Source organism: Strongylocentrotus purpuratus, unplaced genomic scaffold (assembly GCF_000002235.5).
Source record: "Strongylocentrotus purpuratus isolate Spur 01 unplaced genomic scaffold, Spur_5.0 spur5_scaffold_11, whole genome shotgun sequence".
Taxonomy (NCBI): Eukaryota; Metazoa; Echinodermata; class Echinoidea; order Camarodonta; family Strongylocentrotidae; genus Strongylocentrotus; species Strongylocentrotus purpuratus.
In genome coordinates this window covers 15,779,875-15,802,495 of record NW_022145596.1, presented here as the reverse complement: position 1 = coordinate 15,802,495, position 22,621 = coordinate 15,779,875, and the positions used below count along the sequence as shown (strand labels likewise).

At 36.6% G+C, this 22,621-nt stretch overlaps 1 protein-coding gene across 7 annotated transcripts; it reads right to left on the bottom strand.

The window, feature by feature from the left end:
* Window positions 1-9,632: 9,632 nt before the first annotated feature.
* LOC105439477 lies at window positions 9,633-22,110 on the bottom strand. 7 transcript variants are annotated; one of them, XM_030980773.1, is made up of 9 exons: window positions 22,022-22,110; window positions 16,765-16,827; window positions 15,974-16,078; window positions 15,451-15,549; window positions 14,702-14,821; window positions 13,935-14,027; window positions 11,991-12,083; window positions 10,811-10,903; window positions 9,633-10,357 (listed from the first exon to the last, which is right to left on the bottom strand). In XM_030980773.1, the coding sequence occupies exons 1-9, from the start codon at window positions 22,102-22,104 to the stop codon at window positions 10,336-10,338; spliced, it is 771 nt and encodes a 256-aa protein (XP_030836633.1). In that variant the 5' UTR covers window positions 22,105-22,110; the 3' UTR covers window positions 9,633-10,335. The 7 variants fall into 7 exon arrangements, with proteins under 7 accessions (XP_030836633.1, XP_030836630.1, XP_030836634.1 ...); XM_030980770.1 differs by lacking the exon at window positions 9,633-10,357 and having other exon boundaries at window positions 10,533-10,903; XM_030980774.1 differs by lacking the exons at window positions 9,633-10,357; window positions 22,022-22,110 and adding an exon at window positions 18,057-18,599 and having other exon boundaries at window positions 10,533-10,903.
* Window positions 22,111-22,621: the final 511 nt, after the last annotated feature.

Below are 22,621 nucleotides of genomic sequence, written 5' to 3'. Positions count from 1 at the left end.
GATCGGCTCAACGCCTCGAACAACAACAACAACTTACGTAATAATAAGCGCACAGGGGAATCCCCCTTCTTTCCGGTCGTAGATGGCGCAGGACGAAGGGTTTTCTATACACGTCCTAACACTATGAACATGACTGACAATGAAAGCGGACAAAATATACAGTTCCTCAGGTAAACAAAGGAACATCCTTCACTGCTATTATATAAAAGTGCGTAGAACAGGTGTCACATGCATATTCACCTGTTCTACACATTTTTACATAATAGCAGTGAAGGGATGTTCCTTTGTCTACCTGAGGAACTGTATATTTTGTCCGCTTTCATTGTCAGTCATGTTCATAGTGTAATCAATGGCACTGGGTTTTCCTAGTGTCCCTTTATGAAGGAACACTAGGGTTTTTCCAGAGTGTATATTAAAGCTGATACTCTAAGACAATCCCCAATATTGAGATAATTACATAAATAGAAAGCTTTTAACCCCCATAATAACACCAAATGGTGTCCACCCGACAAAACAAGTTTAGAATAATGAATTTATTCGAGTAAACTCTACCAAAATATCTAAGTCTGAAACCCGGAAGTGCACGTAGAGTCGGGCCTCTATCCGTGACGTCACGAACGGGAGTCATGGGCTCAGTGAGAGTGAATGGCAGTGATATCCCTACGTAAATGCTATCCTGTCAGAGCTTAGATTTGTTGTTGTTAAGGAGTATATTTGATGGATTTTCTGTTTTCATTTGAATGAAGAATAACGAAGCAACATTTTCCAGTCGCTGATTTCTTTTTATATCCTCATATTCACCTATTTGGTAGAGATTTAAGACGAGTTTACTGCTTAGGAATTAAAGTTAAATCGTGCACTTATGAATAGGCGGATGCATTATAAATTATTGTCATCAGATGTACATGAGCAGTTTTGTAAAACGAATAGGTCTAGAACTATGATAGTACTTATCATAGATGTGTGTGACTGCCTCAAAAAAGGATACAGTACCAGTTAAACATTTTATGTTGTAAAATATCAAACTTGAACGAGATCATGCAAGCGCGCTTCCTCTATAATATTTTGGCGAGTGATGCGGCTCTTGCATGAACGTTCGTGGAGCGAGCAGAATCGGGAGGCGTTATTTTTTTATGCGGCACAGATTGGGGCATGGCGCGTGTTAAACCTATGGGAAGTACGTTCTTTCCCTTCTGAATAGTGTCTGCACGTACGTGAGACTAGTCATGTTCGCTAGCGCATTAGCGCTGCGAAGAAGTTTGTATATCCATCGCGAACTATGTGTTTAGATAACATTCCTCTTCGTTTAAGTTAGTTAAGTTTTATTGACTAATTATTGTGATGTTCTCCTTATTGACGTGCTGCCTCCTCTTCAGATTTCCAATTTGATTTTAATTGTTGATGTAATGATTTTCCATGCGGTAGTGGATTACATGTAACACTATTAAAAACAGACCTCTACTACTTATACTGTCTAGTACGCACACGACCAGTATTAGTCTGTAAATCAAGACCCCTTTAAAAAAAAAGCCCCAATCTGTGCCGCATAAAAAAATAACGCAATCGGGAGGTAAGACCAAGCCGCTGCTATAGGCGCTGCTTGCTTGTGATGGAACGTACGTGCGCTAGTTATATGTTTATCGGCAATTGCAAGAGAATGAAAGTGACGTTGCCAGCTAAGAAAAACAACTAACAAAGACTTGCTCCTGACTACCGGTGTCAGAATTGGTAGATGAAGGATGTTCAGGGCCAAGGAAGGCGAAAGACATGGGAAAAAGGAAGAAGAAACCATCGGGAGATCGCTGCAGTGTATGGTAATGAACTGTGCATGGGTAGACAGCTACTGTTCACTCCGTGCCTGGGCCGATTTCAACACCAAAACAAAAATTACATGGTGAAAATATCGACTAATAGCACATCGTTGGCATGTATATGTCATAATTTTTAAAAGGGGAATTGATATTAATACTATGAAGTACTAGGGGAAGGTAAAGAATTGTACATAGAATTATGATTTATTAGACTTTTCAGCCTTTGAAACAAAAATATGCAGAAAATCGTATCACTCTGCACATGTTTGCTATGGAACATCCGGGTACGTGAATATACTCTCTCCCGGACGTGAGGTCATAAATAGTAGACCAGCGTCGTGACTGATTTTCTATGCAAAGAGAGGCGGATATTTTAGACATTTCAATTGAGGATTTCGAGTAGACAGAATTTTTTTGTGATATACTAAGTAATTGAAAAACTTAAAAATAACATATACTTGCCGTAGGTAACAAATTAAGGGACATTTATTTGCTTAGAGTATCAACTTTAAGGGCTCTGGGTTTTCCGGGTTTTCCCAGTGCCATTGATTAGGAGATTTTGGCGAACCCGGTTCGAGTTGGTCACAATGTGGCGACTGCTGATTTGTTGGGCAAGCACAAAACAAAAGAATATACGCCATTTTGTGACTTAGTGAAACCCAGTTGATCAAACTCTATGTATAGATGGCTATGGGTTTTCCCAGAAAAGGTTTTCCTAGTGTCTCTTTATAATGAAAGGGACACTAGGTTTTCTGTTTGAGAAGTAGCAAAATTGACAAAAGAGTCTTTCGTCTATGGCTGATCGTCAACGAAACGGAGTTGTTGTCAATTCTGTTTGTTGCTTTGGCAGGCAGACAGTGTAAAACGAATTTGTTTAATGAAATTATGGAAATGCAAGCATTTACTTTAAACAAACGGAACTTTGTTATTTCTGGCTCATTTTTCCTGATTGAGGTGTCATATGAAAGGGCAAAAAATGAACTTTCTAGAAATGTGATTTTTTTCTTCTCTGAAATTCAGATACCGTCCGCCAAATGACTTTTTTGGTTTCCTCTCTTCAAATTGCTTTTAATCGCTCATGTGTGACTATGAGGAGGTTCTAAGCTTTACAAATATGTGTCATTTATTAATTATAATTGTGATTAAGTTATAATAAAATATCAATAATTCTCGGTTTCGTGAGTCTGGGACGCGCTGTATAAATCCAGGTTACTATTATCATTATTATAATTATTAAGCCAAAAATATTGCCCTTTAGGTGCCAAAACATGGGTCGATCGGTCGGAAATCTTTCTTTTTTTTAAATTGTTTTAAATTTATTTTTCCCCTCTCTCGTTGGGCTGATATTTTTGAGTTTTGAAAGGCTTTAATACATATTTTTTTTCTAAGAAACGGTAAAAAAAATCCGACCGTAGATTCAGTCAGGATATTGGGGTCGGTCGCAAAAGGCAATACATCATCTTTTTTTAGGCCTTATTATCATCATTATGATTATGATTATTGTTATTATCATCATCATTACTATAATTATTATCATCATTTTCGTAATTTTCATTAACATTATCATTATTATAAGTACTATGATCATTATTATTATCATATGTAGAGAGAGAGAAAGAGAGAGAGAGAGAGGAGAGAGAGAGAGGGAGAGAGAGAGAGAGGAGAGAGGGAGAGAGAGAGAGAAGGGGAGAGAGAGGGGGAGAGAGAGAGAGAGAGGGGAAAGAGGGAGAGAGAGAGAGGAGAGGAGAGAGAGAGAGAGAGAGAGAAGTGGAAACGTGAAAAAGAAGATGAGACAACAAACACCCTCTTTTCACATGATGGCGTTTTTGACCTTATTCCCTCGTATTTCTCCAACAGCAGAAGACCGGTGCCGCCACCCCCCCCCCCCCTCCCGTGAAAGCAATGCCCCCCTCAGTGATTCACACTAGAAATTGTGGAGACAATATGAAATGATATCCTAAGTTTTAACAGTAATTATAACAGTAAAATAGTCATACATATCATTATGTACATAGGCGCCGGAAGTGGGGGGGGGGGGCAGGGGGGCAGTTGCCCCCCCCCCCAGTCAAAAAAGTGTGTGGGGGGGGGGGGCAAAACGCATTTTTGCCCCCCCCCTCCCCCTCCAAAGAAAAAAAAGCAGTAAAGGAATAAACATGGTTTGTATTTTTAATCTAAAAGAACATAACAATAATACAAACCTGAATTAAATCAAATATACAATTCCATTCAAAGAAAAGGAAAGTTCACAGGAATTAAATTTCATAAAATATTGCGCATGCCACTTATACGGTATTTATCAGTGGAGGTCTTTATACGCGCATATTGTGGACATATTGTGCGAGAGAGGGAAAGCGTGTCTGTTTTTTTTTGTTTGTTATAGGGGTGAGAAGACATGAGCCCCTGAACGCTTGCGTATTGATGGGGGGGGGGGCGTATTTCTTATTCGATACCAGTGATTTACAAATGTTCTTGTTATGACATGATTTTTCGGTATGTTTTCTCCATTTTTGGATAAGTTCTACCTTTTTATGCGTTTGTTGGAAAATAAGAAATTCCCAAATTACAGTCGGGCTTTTATGTCATGGTCAGCAAAGTGGCTGGGCTCGAGCCCCCCCTTCCCTCACTTTTTGAAAAATTATGTTAAAGAGGAAAAGAAAGAAAGACGGAGAGAAAAAATAAGTGACCTGCCAATGTCACAAATAAGGTATAAACAAGGGAAACGCTCTCGGCGGTCTCGCCTGCATAACGCAATTCAATATGATAAACCAGAACGTCAATGACGTAGCGCTCATCCGCATCTCACAACAACAAATATCGTAAATTTTATGTGGTACACTTTTGAACTGGTCAAAAAATAGAAATTTGATGCCCTGGAAGGGACATAATTTCATTTCATTTGCATAAAGTACCATAAATAATCAATGGAGCAAAATCTCACAATTCTGTGTAGAAGTTTATTGTTCCAAATTTAGCTCTACCAGATAAGGCAAAATCGGTCAAGAAATGAGGGAAAAGAAGCAATTTTTGTTATTTTTGGAATAAATTTGCATAAATTACCATAAATAATTAATGGAGAACAATTTCAAAATTCTGTGTAGAAGTTTAGTGTACCAAAGTTAGCTCTACGATATAAAGCAAACCAAATCAAAATTGGTCGAGAAATGAAGGAGAAGAAGCCTTTTTTGTGATTTCGAATAAATTTGCATAAATTAGCATAGATAATGAATTTCACGATTCTGTGTAGAAATTTTAAATCCCCTCCTAGCCCTATCATATGAAACAATCAGAATCAAAATCGGTTGAAAAATAACGAAGAAGAAGCATTTTGAAAATCTTAATGTTGATGCCACAACAAAGTCTAAGTTTGTTGACCTTAAATGGCCTTTGACCTTAATTTAGTGACCTGAAATTCTACTCACATGATTGGGGAGACTTGATAACCCTATAGTCCAAGTTTCATTGACTAAGAACTTATACTTTCAAAATTATATCAAAAATTCAAAAACTTAACCTTAGGTTAAGTTTTCGATGATGATGCTACAACATAGTCCAAGTCTGTTGACCTGAAATGACCTTTCACCTTGACTTTGTGATCTGAAATTCTACTCACATGATTGGGGATACTTGATTACCCTATAGTCAAAGTTTCATTGACTAAGAACTTATACTTTAAAAATTATACCAAAAATTCAAAAACTTAACCTTAGGTTAAGTTTTTGATGTTGACGCCGTCGCCGTCGCCGCCGCCGTCACCGGAAAAGCGGCGCCTATGTCTCGCTTTTTGCTACGCAGGCGAGACAAAAATGCTCATCTGACCGTAATTAAATGCCTAAAACCCCAGAGCTTCCAGGGGCTCTGCCCCCTGGACCCCACCAAGGGCTCTAAGGTGGGCCCCTGGATGCTCAGCTCATCTGACCGTAACTAGATACCTAAAACCTCTGAGCTTCCGGGTGCTCTGCCCCCTGGACCCCACCAAGGGCTCTAGGGCGGGCCCCTGGATGCTGATCTGACCGTAATTAAATATCTAAAACTCCTGAGCTTCCGGGGGCTCTGCCCCCTGGACCCCACCAAGGGCCCGAAGGCGGCCCCTGGATGCTCATCTGACCATAGTTAAATATTGAGAGAGAGAGAGAGAGAGAGAGAGAGTGAAAGAGTGAAAGAAAGAAAGAGGGAAAGGTGGAAAAAATATTATTATTCTGATTGCAACAAATTAAAGTTTTCTCAGTCTGTTTGTATATACAAAACTGAAACGCTTTCTTCTGTTTAAACTTTAGTGAGGCTGTGAGGCAGAGCGTTGATAAGCCACCTTCATTTATTCGTCTGCTAAAGAATTTTGTACATTTCGATTCACCACTGTAAATACTTGTAACTATATTTGTGCATTTAGATGATGAATGCAAGTATAACTACTTTTTAGTTTTTAAGGGTTTACTCTTTAGGCCACTGCTATTTCTAATAAAATATATATATAACTCGTAAGAGATTGGTATATTTTATTCGAATCTTACATGTCGGAATTAAAAGAAATAACACAGGAATGCGTGAGTGTCATCATTTGATGTTTAACTTTTATTTTGAGCAAATTTCATACATTCTCATTAGACATAATTGGAATACTGAGGTAGCCTTCTTGGTTTTTCGTGATAGTGTAGACAATTTCTTTTTGATTGTTAACCATATTGTGTATGTTGCAGCAGGGCGTCATTAATTTATTATAAACCAGATTTTTTTTTAAACTGAATGAACTACCTTGCTTTCTTAATAGGACATAAATAAATAAATTAATTAATTAATTAATAACTTGCCAAAATAAATCACCTTTACTATATGTATCAAAAAATATTCAGTCCAAAGCAGATTAGCGGCAAAATGGAAATGAAAGGAAACGGTGTTCTTAACTCTGATACCCTCACCTCTTCATTCTATCACATTTTGGAAATATGTCAACCTCCAAATCACAAACCGCTTTGCGTGGATTAATACATGATAGTAGTAATTAACTTTAAGGAATTTTCCTTGTTTCTTTTGTTAGATCAATGAAGGATTAGCATGATTGGTGGGAGATCTTACAAGTATAAAAACCTTCAATTTCATTCTGAAGCGAGAGGAAGAATCACATTACTATTGAAATTATTGCATTTGAAACAACAACAAAATTGTGTTGATTCTAATATTACTGGTTATAAATCCTTTCTGTTCAGCATTGCTCTTGATCGGTGGTTTACTCATGTGATGGAAGTTTGTGCATTAAAATAATGAAACTGATTTATTATCTTTCAGCCAAGTAACCCTTTTAAACACCAAGTCAAAATAAAAACATCTAATATAAATAGAGCATTGCATGACCATCACAAAATGGTATATTATGACTTGTTTACCAACAACAATTTGGACTACATTGTACATAATTTAAAACAGCAAGCAGTTTTAGGCTCCATCATAAGCAATAATTAACCACGTCTAAAACTCAATCACTACTTGGATATATATGATATGCATAACAAAGAAAATAACATAATAGCTTAGCATTTATGTATAAAGACATTGATTACGTTTTTACCAAATTATGTAGATAATAATAAAAAATAAAAATAGATTATAAAACATAGTACCATTTAAAAAGGAACTCGTAATAATAGAGCCCAATTCAACCATTCATGAATAATCACTACACACAATCTGTGACTCAAGCAGTGGCGGATCCAGGGGGGGGGGGGGGGGAGCCCGGCCCCCCCCCCCCTCCTGGGAAAAAAAATGTGTAAAAACACATGAGTTTTTACCTTTTGGGGGGATGGGCCCCCCCCCCCCTGGCGCTAAAGGGGGGGGGGGTGCAAATTTTTAAATTTTTAAGGGCAAAAAAAAAAAAATGTGCTCACTACCCCCCCCCCCCCCTACATGTACATGTATTATGTAACAACTAATACTCCACCACTACAAGTACTTTGCAAAACAAGATATTAAGAAAGGACTTTGGTTCAACATATAATAAATACTGGCTATTTACATCTTCCAATACATTTCCATAAATCCATCACTGACCATTAACCTCTGACTTAATATAATGTTTGAATAATTATAGTATTTTCAATTTACTGGTGATTACACATATAAAATAATAAAGCTTTGATTTTATTCATACACAGTACTATAGCACTATAGTAAAACAAAAAATAGTCCAACAATAATCCAAATTCAAACAATGTATCTTTCCATAAGTGTTGACATAAAGAGTGATGGTGGGAATGGCATGCTGTTTCATATTAAACAGAAATAACTTGAATAACACATCCAGTAGTTAGTTACTTTACTTTCATCTTCTTTATATCATCATACACAATATAATATAATGAAAATTGTAGGCCAATGTACAAATAAAACTTACCTTATCTAGTTACATATCACTATCTATCTTCCTAACCATAAAATACATGTTACACTCAGTAACAAAAAATAACTAGCATTGTTAGGCATAAAATATATATTCCTAAAACCATACTTTAAAAAACAAAAAGGCATTAACTGTCTGTAAAATTATACAAGTAAACACACTACTGGCTCAAAACAGATTAGCTTGTAAGGCATTTCAGATAGTTTGAAGTATTATCTAAACCAAACCCTTTACTTGTTATATGTCCATATGGTGTGGTGTTAAAACATAAAAATCTGTTTGTCGTCTAATCTTACATGTTCATATATGTGGACATAATTTAAATGCAAGTACATGTATTTACAGTTCCAGCAACAGAAAACAGAAACCCACTTTACATAATATTCTCTACTTTGAAAGGCATTTGAGGCAGTGTTGAAGTACATGTATTATCTAACCGGAATCCCTTTGGTATTTTATGTCCATATAGTATGGCATTTAAATTACGTTTTGTCCAAACCCAATCAAATATACATATATATATATATATATATATACATGTTTTTGACATACATTAAATTCAAGTATTTACAGCTTTAGCAGCAGAAAACAGAAACAGAAACCCATTTAAAATGAATATCCTATATATCTTCTATTTTTTTTAAAGTAATGGTAAACTTTTATATACATGATTTGAAACCAGAATGAAGACTATCAATCAATGAAAAAACAAATTATATACAGATAGTTCTAAAATTGGAACCAATTGGATTGGTCCCTAAAATGTCACTGAAATACAACATACTCCACTGCTCTATCTATCTCCGACAGAGACTAATAACTTTCTCCCATGGCAAGGCATTCATTTAAATTTGGCACTCTTGACCCTGCACTAAACAGCGACTAACTGCTCTTAAAGGGACTATGTCCCATTTGCAGGCCAAAAAAATGAAAAAGTTAAATTCCAACTGCATTTGAAATATAATACTAATTTAGAACTTCCCTAAAAAAGATGGGGCTTGAAAATGTCTTCAAGTGGGAAAATAACAACTATTAGTTGTCAAATCGACTTTAGGGCTATAGAGCCCAAAAGTAATAGTCTTGATTTTCAGACAATTGTACAGAATGGTCATACGTTTTATGCTGCGCAAAGATTCAATCAGTTTAATCTTGGCCATCACAAGAAGTGGGTTATTGATGTAGACAAATGCTCATGTACCCTTTACAACTCTTTTCATGTATGTTATTACCAAAGAAGAAAAAAGCCAGTCAGTCACTCAATAGTGTCTGACAGTGAAGTCTAGCAAGTAAACGGTTTTCCTTGCATTAATTGAATATGAGGACACTGCTAACGTTTAAATTTCACAGATAGGACATACATGACATATTCATAATTCCTGCAAAGTTCTACAGCATTTGAGATTGGCTGCAAAAGGGACATAGTACCTTTAAACCAGAAACTATTGTGTATGGTTAACAACTAAATTATTCATACCCTTACAACTTTTTGTTAGTACATAGGTAAAAAATTGATTTATATTTCTCGAGAATGTGATATATTAAAGCTTACATCTAAAAGAATTCAACAAAGAGCCTCATTCTTTTAAACAAATCCACCTTTCATTCTTGAGTTACCTAAAACACACCAAAAAAAACAATAAGGAAAGGTTTGTAAATTTCAGAATCGCATAAGTTCTGTTCCACAAATTGGTTGAATCACTATCGCCATACAAATGTGGAGGTGTCGTAGTATAGAGGTGGATTAACTTGACTCTCAATCCAAGGGATGAGGGTTCAAATCCAAGCATGGTACTAGCATCCTTTGGCAAGACATTAACCCATATCTGGCACTCTCCACCCAGGTGGGAATGGGTACCTGGCAACTGATGGGGTATTAATAATTGCAGGGTCTCGAGAAGATGAACGGCATTAAAGTTGGTGAAGCTAATTCCATGGGTACACAAATTATTATTACCCAAATTATCATTATTAACACTGAATCATTACAATTCAATTAATTTTTTTCCTATAAAAATATGTGTCCTTTCATGTTGCATAAGATTCTGGCTGTACAGTATCTCATTCTATTTGCATTATGCAGAGTAGATCCTCTTTCTTCCGCTATATCTGTCAGTGATGTTTTCCCGAAGCCTTCTCCTATGTTGAGTGTAGACGTCGCCTATACCACATGTATGCAAGATATAAAGAAAGAAACTTTCTGAGGCATTTATACCCCATGTATAGTGTATTTGTATACTACACAAATTGTCATAACTGAAGGGATTGTCTTTGTTTAAATGAATGCGTAAAAATGACTTCATTTTTCTAACGCGTACTTCACAATGGACAGCTGTTAAAATTGACTATAGGTGAACATATATCTTTTTGTTTGTTAATATGTCTGTTTAAACAAAAAATAATGTATCACCTTTGTTTCCCTTAATTTGTTGTCCTCTTAATCTAAATGACTTATGAATGAATGTGGTGGGTCGATCAATGGTTCACTGCCTCTTAAATTAACCACATGTACTTGACTACAAGTACTACAACACAAAATGCTGTATCTATGGACCTCCCTCCCTGCCCATGTACGTTAAACATCTTGGAAGTGATGGCTAAATTAGATACATACCGTCTCGGAGTTCTGTCTGTAGAACGAAGGCTATGCCAGTTACTGATCTTAGAACTGCCTCCAACCTCAGACAGAGATCGTAGGAGTTGAGGCCTGAAAGAAAGATAATGGGTCAACTAGCTCAGGCTTATTGAAATTGAATCAAGGACTGATATACAATCCTCATTTAGAAGTATTTCTTGTTGACAAGCGATCAGAGCATTTAAAAATATTTTTGTGTGTGTGGGTGTGTGTGTGTTACAAAGCCCATTATGTAATTCCTAATTCTTTGGTATAAACAAGGCCATTTGTAAAAGCATATTACATGTGTTCTGTTTCCTTCATATACAGTGCGTCCCAGATAAAACGAAACCGAGAATTATCGATGTTTTATCATAACTTGATCACAATTATAATTGATAAATGACACATATTTGGAAAGCCAACTTTCTAGAAATGTGATTTTCTCTTTGAAATTCATATATCGCCTGCCAAACGACTTTTCGGTTCCCTCTCTTCAAATTGATTTTAATCACTCATGCATGAAATATGCATCAAATGAAAGAGGAGGATCTAAGCTTTCCAAATATGTGTCATTTATCAATTATAAATGTGATCAAGTTATGATAAAACATTGATAATTATCGGTTTCATTTTTTCTGGGACGCACTGTATAAAAATTTCACAATACTGGTCATAACCTACTCAGATCTCAATGCAGCCATGGGTGGAGTCCTTCGACTTTGTAAATTAGAAGAAAAAAAACGGTGTAAGGCTTAATAAATCACCAGCTTGAGATCAAGCCAAAATAACTCTAATGTTTGAATCTAATAAACAAAATATCTGCTGATACTTATCTGAGAATATTGTGTGCAGAAAAGCTAATAACAAAGACTTGCAATCAAGTAAATTATTGAATTGACGGGAGATCGAGGAGAGGGGAGGTTTCTCCATTCCATCACCAACCCTCCATCACTGTCCCAAAATAATGTATCATCTTTAATTGTTTGCCTTAATTTTTTGTCCTCTTAATCTAAATGACTGACGAATGTGGTGGGTCAATCAATGGTTCACTGCCTCTCAAATTAACCACATGTACTTGACTACAAATACTACAACACAAAATGCTGTATCTATGAACCTCCCTCCCTGCCCACGTACGTTAAACATCTTGGAAGTGATGGCTAAATTAGATACATACCGTCTCGGAGTTCTGTCTGTAGAACGAAGGCTATGCCAGTTACTGATCTTAGAACTGCCTCCAACCTCAGATAGAGATCGTAGGAGTTGAGGCCTGAAAGAAAGATAATGGGTCAACTAGCTCAGGCTTATTGAAATTGAATCAAGGACTGATATATAATCCTCATTTAGAAGTATTTCTTGGTGACAAGCGATCAGAGCATTTTAAATATTTGTGTGTGTGTCGGTGTGTGTGTGTTGCAAAGCCCATTATGTAATTTCTGATTCTCTGGTATAAACAAGACCATTCATAAAAGCATAGCACATGTGTTTTGTTTCCTTCATATATAACAATTTCACCACGGTCTCTTTCACAGAGAATAATGAATATGGGATTGACAATGAACTAACAGAATTTCTTTGTCAAAAAAGAAACAAACGCGTATCATGATGGTATGGAGGTTCCACTTACTTTCGTGAAGCACCATTATGAGGAGCACTCTCAGTGCTGGCAAGGGTAGCAGGGTGGGAGAAATCATCAGAACTAGAGGAGTATGTAACCTTCTCAGATCTCAATGCAGCCATGGGTGGAGTCCTTCGACTTTAATCAGAAGAACAAAAAACGGGGTAAGGCTTAAAGTAGATATTCATTGATTTTAAAAACTAACTTTATTTTCATGATTGCAAAGTTGAAACTTTGATTTGACAAGGTTATCAAACTTCAATGCTTGAAAACATTCAAAGTAATGATTATCATAAATTACAAAATGCTTAAATACAGCCCCGGCATAGCACCTGAAGAGCTCTCCGAACGCTGCTGAGATGTGTGGGATCACAGTATGGACATGATTTGCACAAGCAGACGATGTCCCATGACATCTCACACATTTTCAGTGCCTGTGTTTTCATCTTCTTTTGAGTTCTTTCTCTTACTTCACTACCGGCAGGCTAAATGTATAATCTATTGCTTCACTCTAAACCCCGCGTATGGTTTTATTTTGATGACAAATGCAGTGATACAAAAATAAAGTAATTTGTCGCTTGTTGACAAAATAAGACGCCATTGTATATTCAGCTGCACACACCCCGGTATGTTCGGCGTTTCAAGAGGGAATAAATGCCGTCCTTAATATCATTCCGGGGGTTTTTCAATTTGAAAGTCTGGTTTCTTTGATTGTTAATTAACCCCTATCCTGTGTATTAACAAGCAAAAGATTTTAGTTATCAGAATCGGGTCATATCCCCTTTGACATGCCATTACATTTATATACACTAAACTCATTATAATTTGACAAATATTAGCTTTGCAATTATGTTCATTCTTTATGGGATGTCGTCTGCTTGGGCAGTATTGGTCCATATAATGACGTCATTAAAACATTGTTATTTTTCCGGCGAATCTCTTGTATCCCAGCTGCTATGGAGGTGGTTGTATTTGTATTTATATAAATCACCCGATATGTTGTTGACCTAAACCTTGTACGATGTCCATCTGTTAGCTTACCAGTTTCTAGTGATACATTAGTTGACATAATTGTGATTTTCTTTGAATTTCACCTTTAATAAATCACCAGCTTGAGATCAAGCCAAAATAACTCTAATGTTTGAATCTAATAAACAAAATATCTGCTGATACTTATCTGAGAATATTGTGTGCAGAAAAAGTAATAACAAAGACTTGCAATCAAGTAAATTATTCAATTGACGGGAGATCGAGGAGAGGAGGTTTCTCCATTCCATCACCAACCCTCCATCACCCTCCTATAATAATGTATCATCTTTGTTTGCCTTCATTTTTTGTCCTCTTAATCTAAATGACTTATGAATGTGGTGGGTCGACCAATGGTTCACTGCCTCTCAAATTAACCACATGTACTTGACTACAAATACTACAACAAAAAATGCTGAATGACTATGACCATGTATGTTGGACATCTTGGAAGGAATGGCTAAATTAGATACATACCGTCTCGGAGTTCTGTCTGTAGAACGAAGGCTATGCCATTTACTGATTTCAGAACTGCATCCAACCTCAGATAGAGATCGTAGGAATTGAGGCCTGAAAGAAAGAATGGGTCAACTAGCTCAGGCTTATTGTATTCATTCTCACAAAAAAGATAGATAAAATTAAAATGAAATTGAATCAAGGACTGATATAACCCTCACGTAGAAGTATTTCTTGTTGACAAGCGATCAGAGAATTTAAAAATGTTCGTGTGTGTGGGTGTGTGTGTGTTGCAAAGCCCATTCTGTAATTTCTGATTCTCTGGTATAAACAAGGCCATTCATAAAAGCATCACATTTGTTCTGTTTCCTTCATGTATGACAATTTCACAATACTGGTCTCTTTCACAGAGAATAATTAAAGATTAAAGGTTCAAATTTTATTGTCCAGGTTAAAACACACAGAAAGTTGGCCTCCACTGGCATGAGATAACAATGAATAACATAAGAATACATAAATGTGCACGAAACAAAAACATCAATTAGATTAACAAACAGTTGAATACATTCTGACAAAAGTAAAGACCTACGCTATGGAAGAGGAGATAGCAGAGAGCCCGAGGGGAAGAGAGAATAAAAACCGCTTGCATAACACGATATTATGACTCCGCTTTACTAAAGGTAAACAGTTAAAAAGAATGATGAATCTGGGATTGACAATTAACTAACAGAAATTCTTTGTCAAAAACAAACATATGCATATCATGATGGTATAAAGGTTCCACTTACGATTGTGGAGCATCATCACAAGGAGCACTCTCGGTGCTGGCAAGGGTAGCAGGCTTGGAGAAATCGTCAGAATCAGAGGATGTACCCTTCTCAGATCTCAATGCAGCCATGGGTGGAGTCCTTTGTATTAAATAGGTAAATACAAACTAACGTATGAATCTTACAAACAAAATATCTGCTAATACATCTCAGAGAATATTGTTCGCAGAAAAGCTTATTAATTAGGAAGACTTACAATCAAGTAAATTGTCAGGAAATGAATAGGTTATGGGCTTGATCACAGTATGGCATTAATATCCTAGTAAAGAATTAATCTACATTTGCCACTCCATACCCTGGAGAGAAATGAGAACTTGTATGATGACAAAAGCCTTTGTGCTGCCCTCAAGGTCATCATATGATAGAAATACTACCCAAGGAGTGGACATGGTGCACACTGTGTGTGAACGAATCCAATCACTGGGGTAATAGTAATATATGTAAAATGCTTAAAATGGTATTTTGTTTTAAAGGCCCACAGCACTACTGGTAGCTACTTGCGCCCTCTATATAACAAACAATGCCTAATCGGTGACCATTGGTCCCCCATGATCCTCTTTTTCTTATGTTAACTGAGAGCTGAGTTGATGAGATAACCACCTGTCCAGTGACCTTGCAGAGCGGTCTAATCCCTCCTGTAAACTACGGCAGATAAGCTTTAGTGCTATATAAATCTAGAATTGTTTATCAACAAAATTCTATATACTTACACTTTTGAGTCTTTAGCATTTGAAGCATTCTCGGTGCTAGCTAGTGTTCCAGGCTGAGACATGATGTTAGACTGGGAGGATTTGGTGTCTCCTGAAGTCCTTTTTAAAGACAAGGACGAATTTGGTCAACCAAGAAGATCAAATCAAATCTTAATAGAAAATAAAGCAACAGTCATCCTGAATTAGGTAGCTTAGCAAAAGTGTAGTGGCACAAAAATTCATTTCTCTGAGCTACCTCATAATAATTCTATTTTTTTCTGTATTCAACATAAATTAAACTGTCAAACGTAATGTGGAAAGTCAAAATTAAAGTAAATTCTTGGCCAAGAAAGTACAACTTCACTAAAAAAGCGTAGACTGCAATCCATATTTGAAAAGATGGATGTTGAAATTGTACATTATAACAAGATTTTGCATCAGTGTGCAACTTGAACCCATGAGCATGAAAGTCATGAGAGTCGACGGCGATCCTATCGCACCACAGAAAACAGTTATTATTATCAAAAACATAATATACACTTACCTTCCCTCAACTTCATCATTGGAATGTAAGCTGTGACACCCACTCATGTCTGAATTAGAACTTTCGGTGCTTAAAGTCCGTCCAGTCAAAGCAAAAGCCATAACACTGAAGAAAGAGAAACTTGCATATTACTTGCTGTAAAGAGAATTCAAAACAGTATAGTGTCCATCTCCAATTCGAACCCCCCATCTGTTAAACTCCATCCTGTATCACTTGGAGATTATTTTGCCAAAATAACAGACGGTTTCGTCGCAAAATGGGTAATTAACGACATAGAACCCAATTAAGATCAGATGCAGTTTGGAAACCCCCAAAACATGTCAACGTACGTCATACTGTATTATTAACATTCTACACAATGTGTTTGTTTATTCAGTCCAACCAAAATCCTCATCAACAATAGTTGCGACAGACTTTTCAAAGGCCTTTGCCATAACAAAACTTATCAGCTTAGGAGATCACCCCTGCATTGTGCCATGAATCATGAGTTTCTTGCAATCCGGCAACATGTACCTGTTACAGATTGGTTCTATCTGATTGGTCGATGTTGAAGACTGGAGTGCCACAGGGAAGTCGCTTAGGGCCCTTTGTCTTTCTAGCCATGATTAATGATGCAGAGCCATTGAGCGGCATAACAAGGTAATTTTTAGTTCTGTAAATGAATTTATAAGTTTCATAGTAGGAAACTTACAATGAATTTCTAAATATTCAAAATAATATTTGCTTAATAAACAATGATGAAATAGACAGAAACTGCCAAGAGTACATCTTCCACGAGTTTGCATACTTACTCCTTAATGGATAGTGAGTCAGGTTTCAACAAGTCTCTTCTTGGTGAACCATCAGGAGATGACCTGAAGGAAAGGAAACAAAATTTTGAAACACAGTCAATACATAGTCTGCTGATACAGACATTTTTTTGACAAAAAAATGCCATGAAGTCTTGAGCTGAGCTTAAAGGTAAAGACCAGTATTGGAAACGCCCCAATTTCAAAAAATGAAATGGAAGCTCTTATTACCAATCATGTGAAAGAATATGTTTTGACTACTACATGATGATACAAGTTTTGCAGGGAAACTGCCTACTAATTGATATATTTGGTAAATTAGTTTATCTATTGGTATGTGAGAGATAAACGCACGTGTCGCGTACGTTTGCGTAGTCCCATATACATCTTTCTGTGTACAGTGCTTGTAACTTTACAAAGACTGGGCCAAATTTCTTATCATTTTGATGACTCCAGAACCTTGCAGTACACACCAATACTTATATGCTAGATGATCCACCTTTTCTTATTCGATTCCACAAAGTTTCTTACACAATGCAATTGCATGACCAGAACTGGTCTTTATCTTTAACTGTTGTGACAACTAAGGCAAGAGCAGCTAGGGTACAAGACCTGTGAGGTGTAGTCTTTGGTCTGATATTTCAGACTCTGCCATTGGACTAAAATTACCTTATGCCTGGTAACAGAAAGAAGTAGATTACAGTCCCAGAGACTATATTTGATACTTGTATTTTATACAAGCATTAATCTACATTTGCCACTTCATACCCAAGGAGAGAAATGTAAACCTGGTAAGATGACAAAAGCCTTTGTGTTAGTAATTTCAATATGGCCTCTAGATGACCATTAGGAATACTCCCCAGGGAGTGGAGATGGAGCAACTTGTGCAAGAATGAATACAATGACCAGGGTAATAATATTTGTAAAGCACTTAGAGACGGTATTTTGTATTAAGCGCTATACAAATCCAGATTATCAATATCATTTAGATGCCACAATTATGAATAGTCAAATCCGATTTTGGAAAAATATTAAGGCTATTCTTCTTGAAGGAGATTGGAAGGACATAGTGACACAAGACTTGTCTTGTGATTGGTCAATAATTTGACGTCAATCTTGACATAGGTACTCCAAACTAAAAGTGACTTGAAGGCTGACAATGCTAAAACACAATGTTCAGCATTCACACCATCAGTTAGACTGTTAATTGGGACGACTAATATTTGTTTACATTCTTATGAAAATTGGATCAAAGTAATTGAGATTGGAAAGTGTGTATGAAGCCGAAAGGTTACCTTCTTTGAGCTCTGTCATTTGAATGAAGGCTGTGAAACCCACTTATGTTTGAATGAGATCCATCTGTGCTTCCACTGCTGGAAGATCCTTCTCCTTCTGTCGCTCCATTATGATTTCTGAAAAAGGAAAAATCTTGCTGGCATTTGTTTCATTATTCACACCAGAATGAAACCCAAGACTGCTTCATTATTTTGAATTCTTGGTACATGCAGTCTACATGACATGTGCCAAAAGTTGACTGTGGTGGTCCACTGCTTCTTCTATTAGTTGACGATAGTGGGGACAGAGTTAAAAGTTTTTTTTTTTTCCAGTTTAGTTTAATTTCGGATTTCACATTATATATACAAATCAATAAGTATGAAAAGAATTATACATTCAATAGGTGTAAATAATACATGCAATAATATCAGGCCATGAAAGTCTCTTCTTTTCTTGTCCCTTTCCACCTCTCCATTTCCGTCACTCTCTTTTCTCATTTTGGTCTTTCTCCCCTTTTAAAATGTTTTCACTACTCGATTGGGGTGGAAGAGGAGGCTTGTGACGTGTGCCCCCCCCCCCCAGTAGCTACACTGTTGGCAGCGTGTAAAATCAAGCTCAAGACATACATTGCCATAAACTTACACTTGAGACCCTCCATTGGAAGTGTCGGCTTCACAAACTGGCGGGTCCAGAGTAACAGTCCTGATGAGAAATTATTTTAAAAGACTGACATTAGTACAAAATATTGCATACCGTACCATTGCACTTGTCTTTTAGTAACGTGTGTAGAGCAAGCATATCGAATAGGCACTTTATATAACAAATATACCATGAATTGTTGTTATATTTACCTCGGTTTATATATTTAGTTGAATTGAACTCTGTAGCATTACATATTTGTACAATAACACATGATAGCACCTCAATACCTACCTCAATACCTACGTGATTGTTTGACCCTATACACCCCTAGCAGGTATCTACGAGCCTCCAGTGACCCACTCCGTCTTACATATAACATCACACATAAACTAGCTGGAGATAGGACTTTTACTATAACTGCATCTAAATATTGGAATAGGCTACCTTGAACACTCAGACAATCACCATCTGTCTCTTCATTCAAAAAGGAACTTAAAACATTTCTTTTTTGTAATCCAGATTTTTAGGATTATGTAAGTTTTCATTTTTATTTTGTGTATGATTCTTCTTGTTGTAAGCGCTTTGGGCCACTCTGGGAAAAGCGCGGTATATAAATAATAATAATAATAATAATAAATAATAGCAGGATCATGTAACCTCCCCAAGAGCCTATAAAAACAATTATGCCTCGAATATTAAAGCAGTCATTATAACTTTTATATACCGAAAAGGGTCATAGAATACATGTGCGACTTACCAATCATGGTATTCAAGTTTGTTTACGCTATCGAGGCCTAGTCTTAATAGGATATCCGATCGCGCACCACTCGAGTTTGTGTGCTAAAATCCTTCCCATTGAGATTGTGTGCATATACGTAAAATGACAAAACCAGTCAATAGTCTTTGGAAAAGAGCCCTAGGGCTTTTTTCAAAAGACTATTGACCGGTTTTCTAGCATTTTACGGGAATGGCTAAAATCATGACTCCAATTTCGACCAATCAGAAGGCTGGAATTCTAAAGTGAGGTATATAAATCAAGATTAATTGATCAACAAAGTTCTACTTACACTCTTGGGTCCTTCACATATGAAGCATCCTCGGTGCTAGCTAGTGTTCCAGGTCGAGACATGATGCTACACTGGGAGGATTTGTTGTCACCGGGAGTCCTTTTGAAATAAAAGGGTGAATTTGGTCAACCAAGATCAATCCAAATCTTAATTCTTAAATAAAATAAAGTTACAGTCATCCTGAATTAAGTAGCTTAGCGACATTTAATGGAATGGAAAAGGCATAATACTTAGTGATATGTGCCCATTAGAAGTACTTTTATAATATATTTGAATTTATAAGTTTAGGTTATGGCAGTGGCGGATCCAAGGGGGGGGGGGGGGGTGCGATTTTTCAAAAAAAATTTAGGACAAAAAAAAAAAAAAAATTAGTGCTCACTCCCCCCCCCCCCCCCCCCCCACTGAGCGAATTATCGGCCGGCTGTTTCGCCCTAAATATTTTCTCACAAATTGGGCCCCCTCCCCTGCCGCCAGCTGGATCTGCCCCTGGATTGTGGTCTTGACCTTATAAGAACTTTACATATGTAAATATTATTGTCTTAACTGTAGTCTGTGGCTTGAAGTCTGGCCTTTTATTCAATTTTTACTCATTTCTTTAGTGACACCTGTTACATTATTAGAGTGCCACACATAATTTCTTTTTCTGGCAAGGACATTCTAAAACTATTGTATTGAGATTTGCAGTTATTCTGGCAATCACATTCCACACCCATTGTGCTGGGATGTGCAACCACCCAATGTACTGGTATAGCATTATTACACTTGCTTTTGCCACACCCATATTCATCATTTCTCCTGAGCTGTTCTTATAGAGCACACATCTTTTAGAGAGAGTCTAAAGTCTACGTACACCATTTGACCAAAGCTAATTCAGCTTCATCATAATTCATGTCCTACTTCTTCGTTCAATTCTCTATTCAGTTCTAGGCCTAATTACTTTATTGAGATTATGAGTTTCTTCTCCCTTACTTCATCCGCAAAGAAGCGACATATAGTCTTACATATTCTTTATACGGGTACTGCGCATTATTTGAAAGACTACCTATCATTCACCTTGTGAGATAATTTGTCACAACAATTAGTGGCTCGAGCGCTAATTCTCGTGTCAGTTTCAACAGGTCTTGCTACGAGAAAAGGTAGAAAAGAAACCACTTTCTATTTCTTTTATTTTAGGTGACGAATTCCCTAAAATATAACATGTATTTATCATTCACTTTAAAAAAAAACTGTCAAATGTGCTATTTAAATCCAGATTTGTTAATGAACAAAATTCTACTTACACGTTTGAGTCCTTAGCATATGAAGCATCTTCAGTGCTGGCTAGTGTTCCAGGCTGAGACATGATGATGCTAGACTGGGAGGATTTGATGTCTCCTAAAGTCCTTTTGACATAAAAGGATGAATTTGGTGAACTAAGATGAATTCAAATCTGAAATAAAATACCAGATTCAACCAGCCCTTCCCCGATGTTTAGCTCTCTCATTTAGAATCCTGACTAACCCTGCTAAATTAGTAATTTCTCTGGTAATACTTTCTACATTCTCCTGTAAATTCACTGCTAAAGAAATACAATTCCCCAATCCTACATTCACTATGGCTGTATATCACAATTCAGTTCAGTTTGGATTACATGCAAGTGTACCTACAAACACCCTTAAAAGGACGCAGTGATGTTCATACAAATAAATAGTACGATTGTCAAAACATTAAATTTTCTTTCATTACTTCAATCACACGAAAATCAATAATTTTTTTTAAAATCCTACCTTTTCTGCGGCTTCTCATTAGAATGCAGGCTGTGAAACCCACTTATGTTTGAATGAGATTCATCTGTGCTTCCACTGCTGGAAGATCCTTCTCCTCCTGTTGCTTCATTCTGATTCCTGAAAGAGGAAATATCTTGCTGACATTAGTTTCGTTATTAACTTTTATTAGCAACAGAATGAAACCCAAGACTGCTTTATTGTTTTGAGTTCCTGGTACATACACAGTCTACATAACATATGCTACAGGTTTACTGTGGTGGTCCACTGCTTGTTCTCTAAGTTGATGATAGCGGGTCAGAGTTAAAAGTATTATTATTGTTCCAGTTTAGTTTAATTTCATATTTCACATTCACATTAATTTCATAAATCATAAGCAATAACAATTGGAATATAAACAATAGTTCTTTGAATAGGTGTTTAAAAATACATACAATATTATCAGGCCATGGAAGTCTTTTCTTTTCACAACATCAGTTTAATAGACCCTTAATTAAAGCCAAAGTAGGTTACCTTCTTTGAGCTTTGTCGTTTGAATGAAGGCTCTGGAAGCCACTCATGTCTGAATTTGAATGAGGCCCATCTGTGCTTCCCATGCTGGAATAAAAAATTATATGCAAATATAAGCCCATGCTTAGCTTCATGGCATTAATCAAAATATTTTAAGAGAAGGTTGAGTTCTGGGAAGAGGTGAAAAATAACTTGTGAGCGTTATCATTCTTATTATGCAAGTGTGGAAGAATATCAGATAAGACATGTTCCCTGAAAAGTATGGCTCTTCAAATGCCTTCATATTCTAAATATGTCATGTAACATTGTAAAACTCGGGGGTAGGATTTTTTACACCACGTGTTCGTGTAGTCCCATATACATCTTTCTGTGTACAGTGTTTGTAACTTTACCAATATTTGGCCAAATTTCTTATCATTTTGATGATTCCAGAACCTTGCAATACACACAAATTCTTATATGCTAGATGATCAACCTTTTCTGGTTGATTCCACACCGTTTCTTTCACAATGCAATCGCATGACCAGAACTCAACTTCATCTTTGAGCTACATCGATTTTCAAATTAGTCATGATATATCTACAAATGAAAAGAAATTTGTGG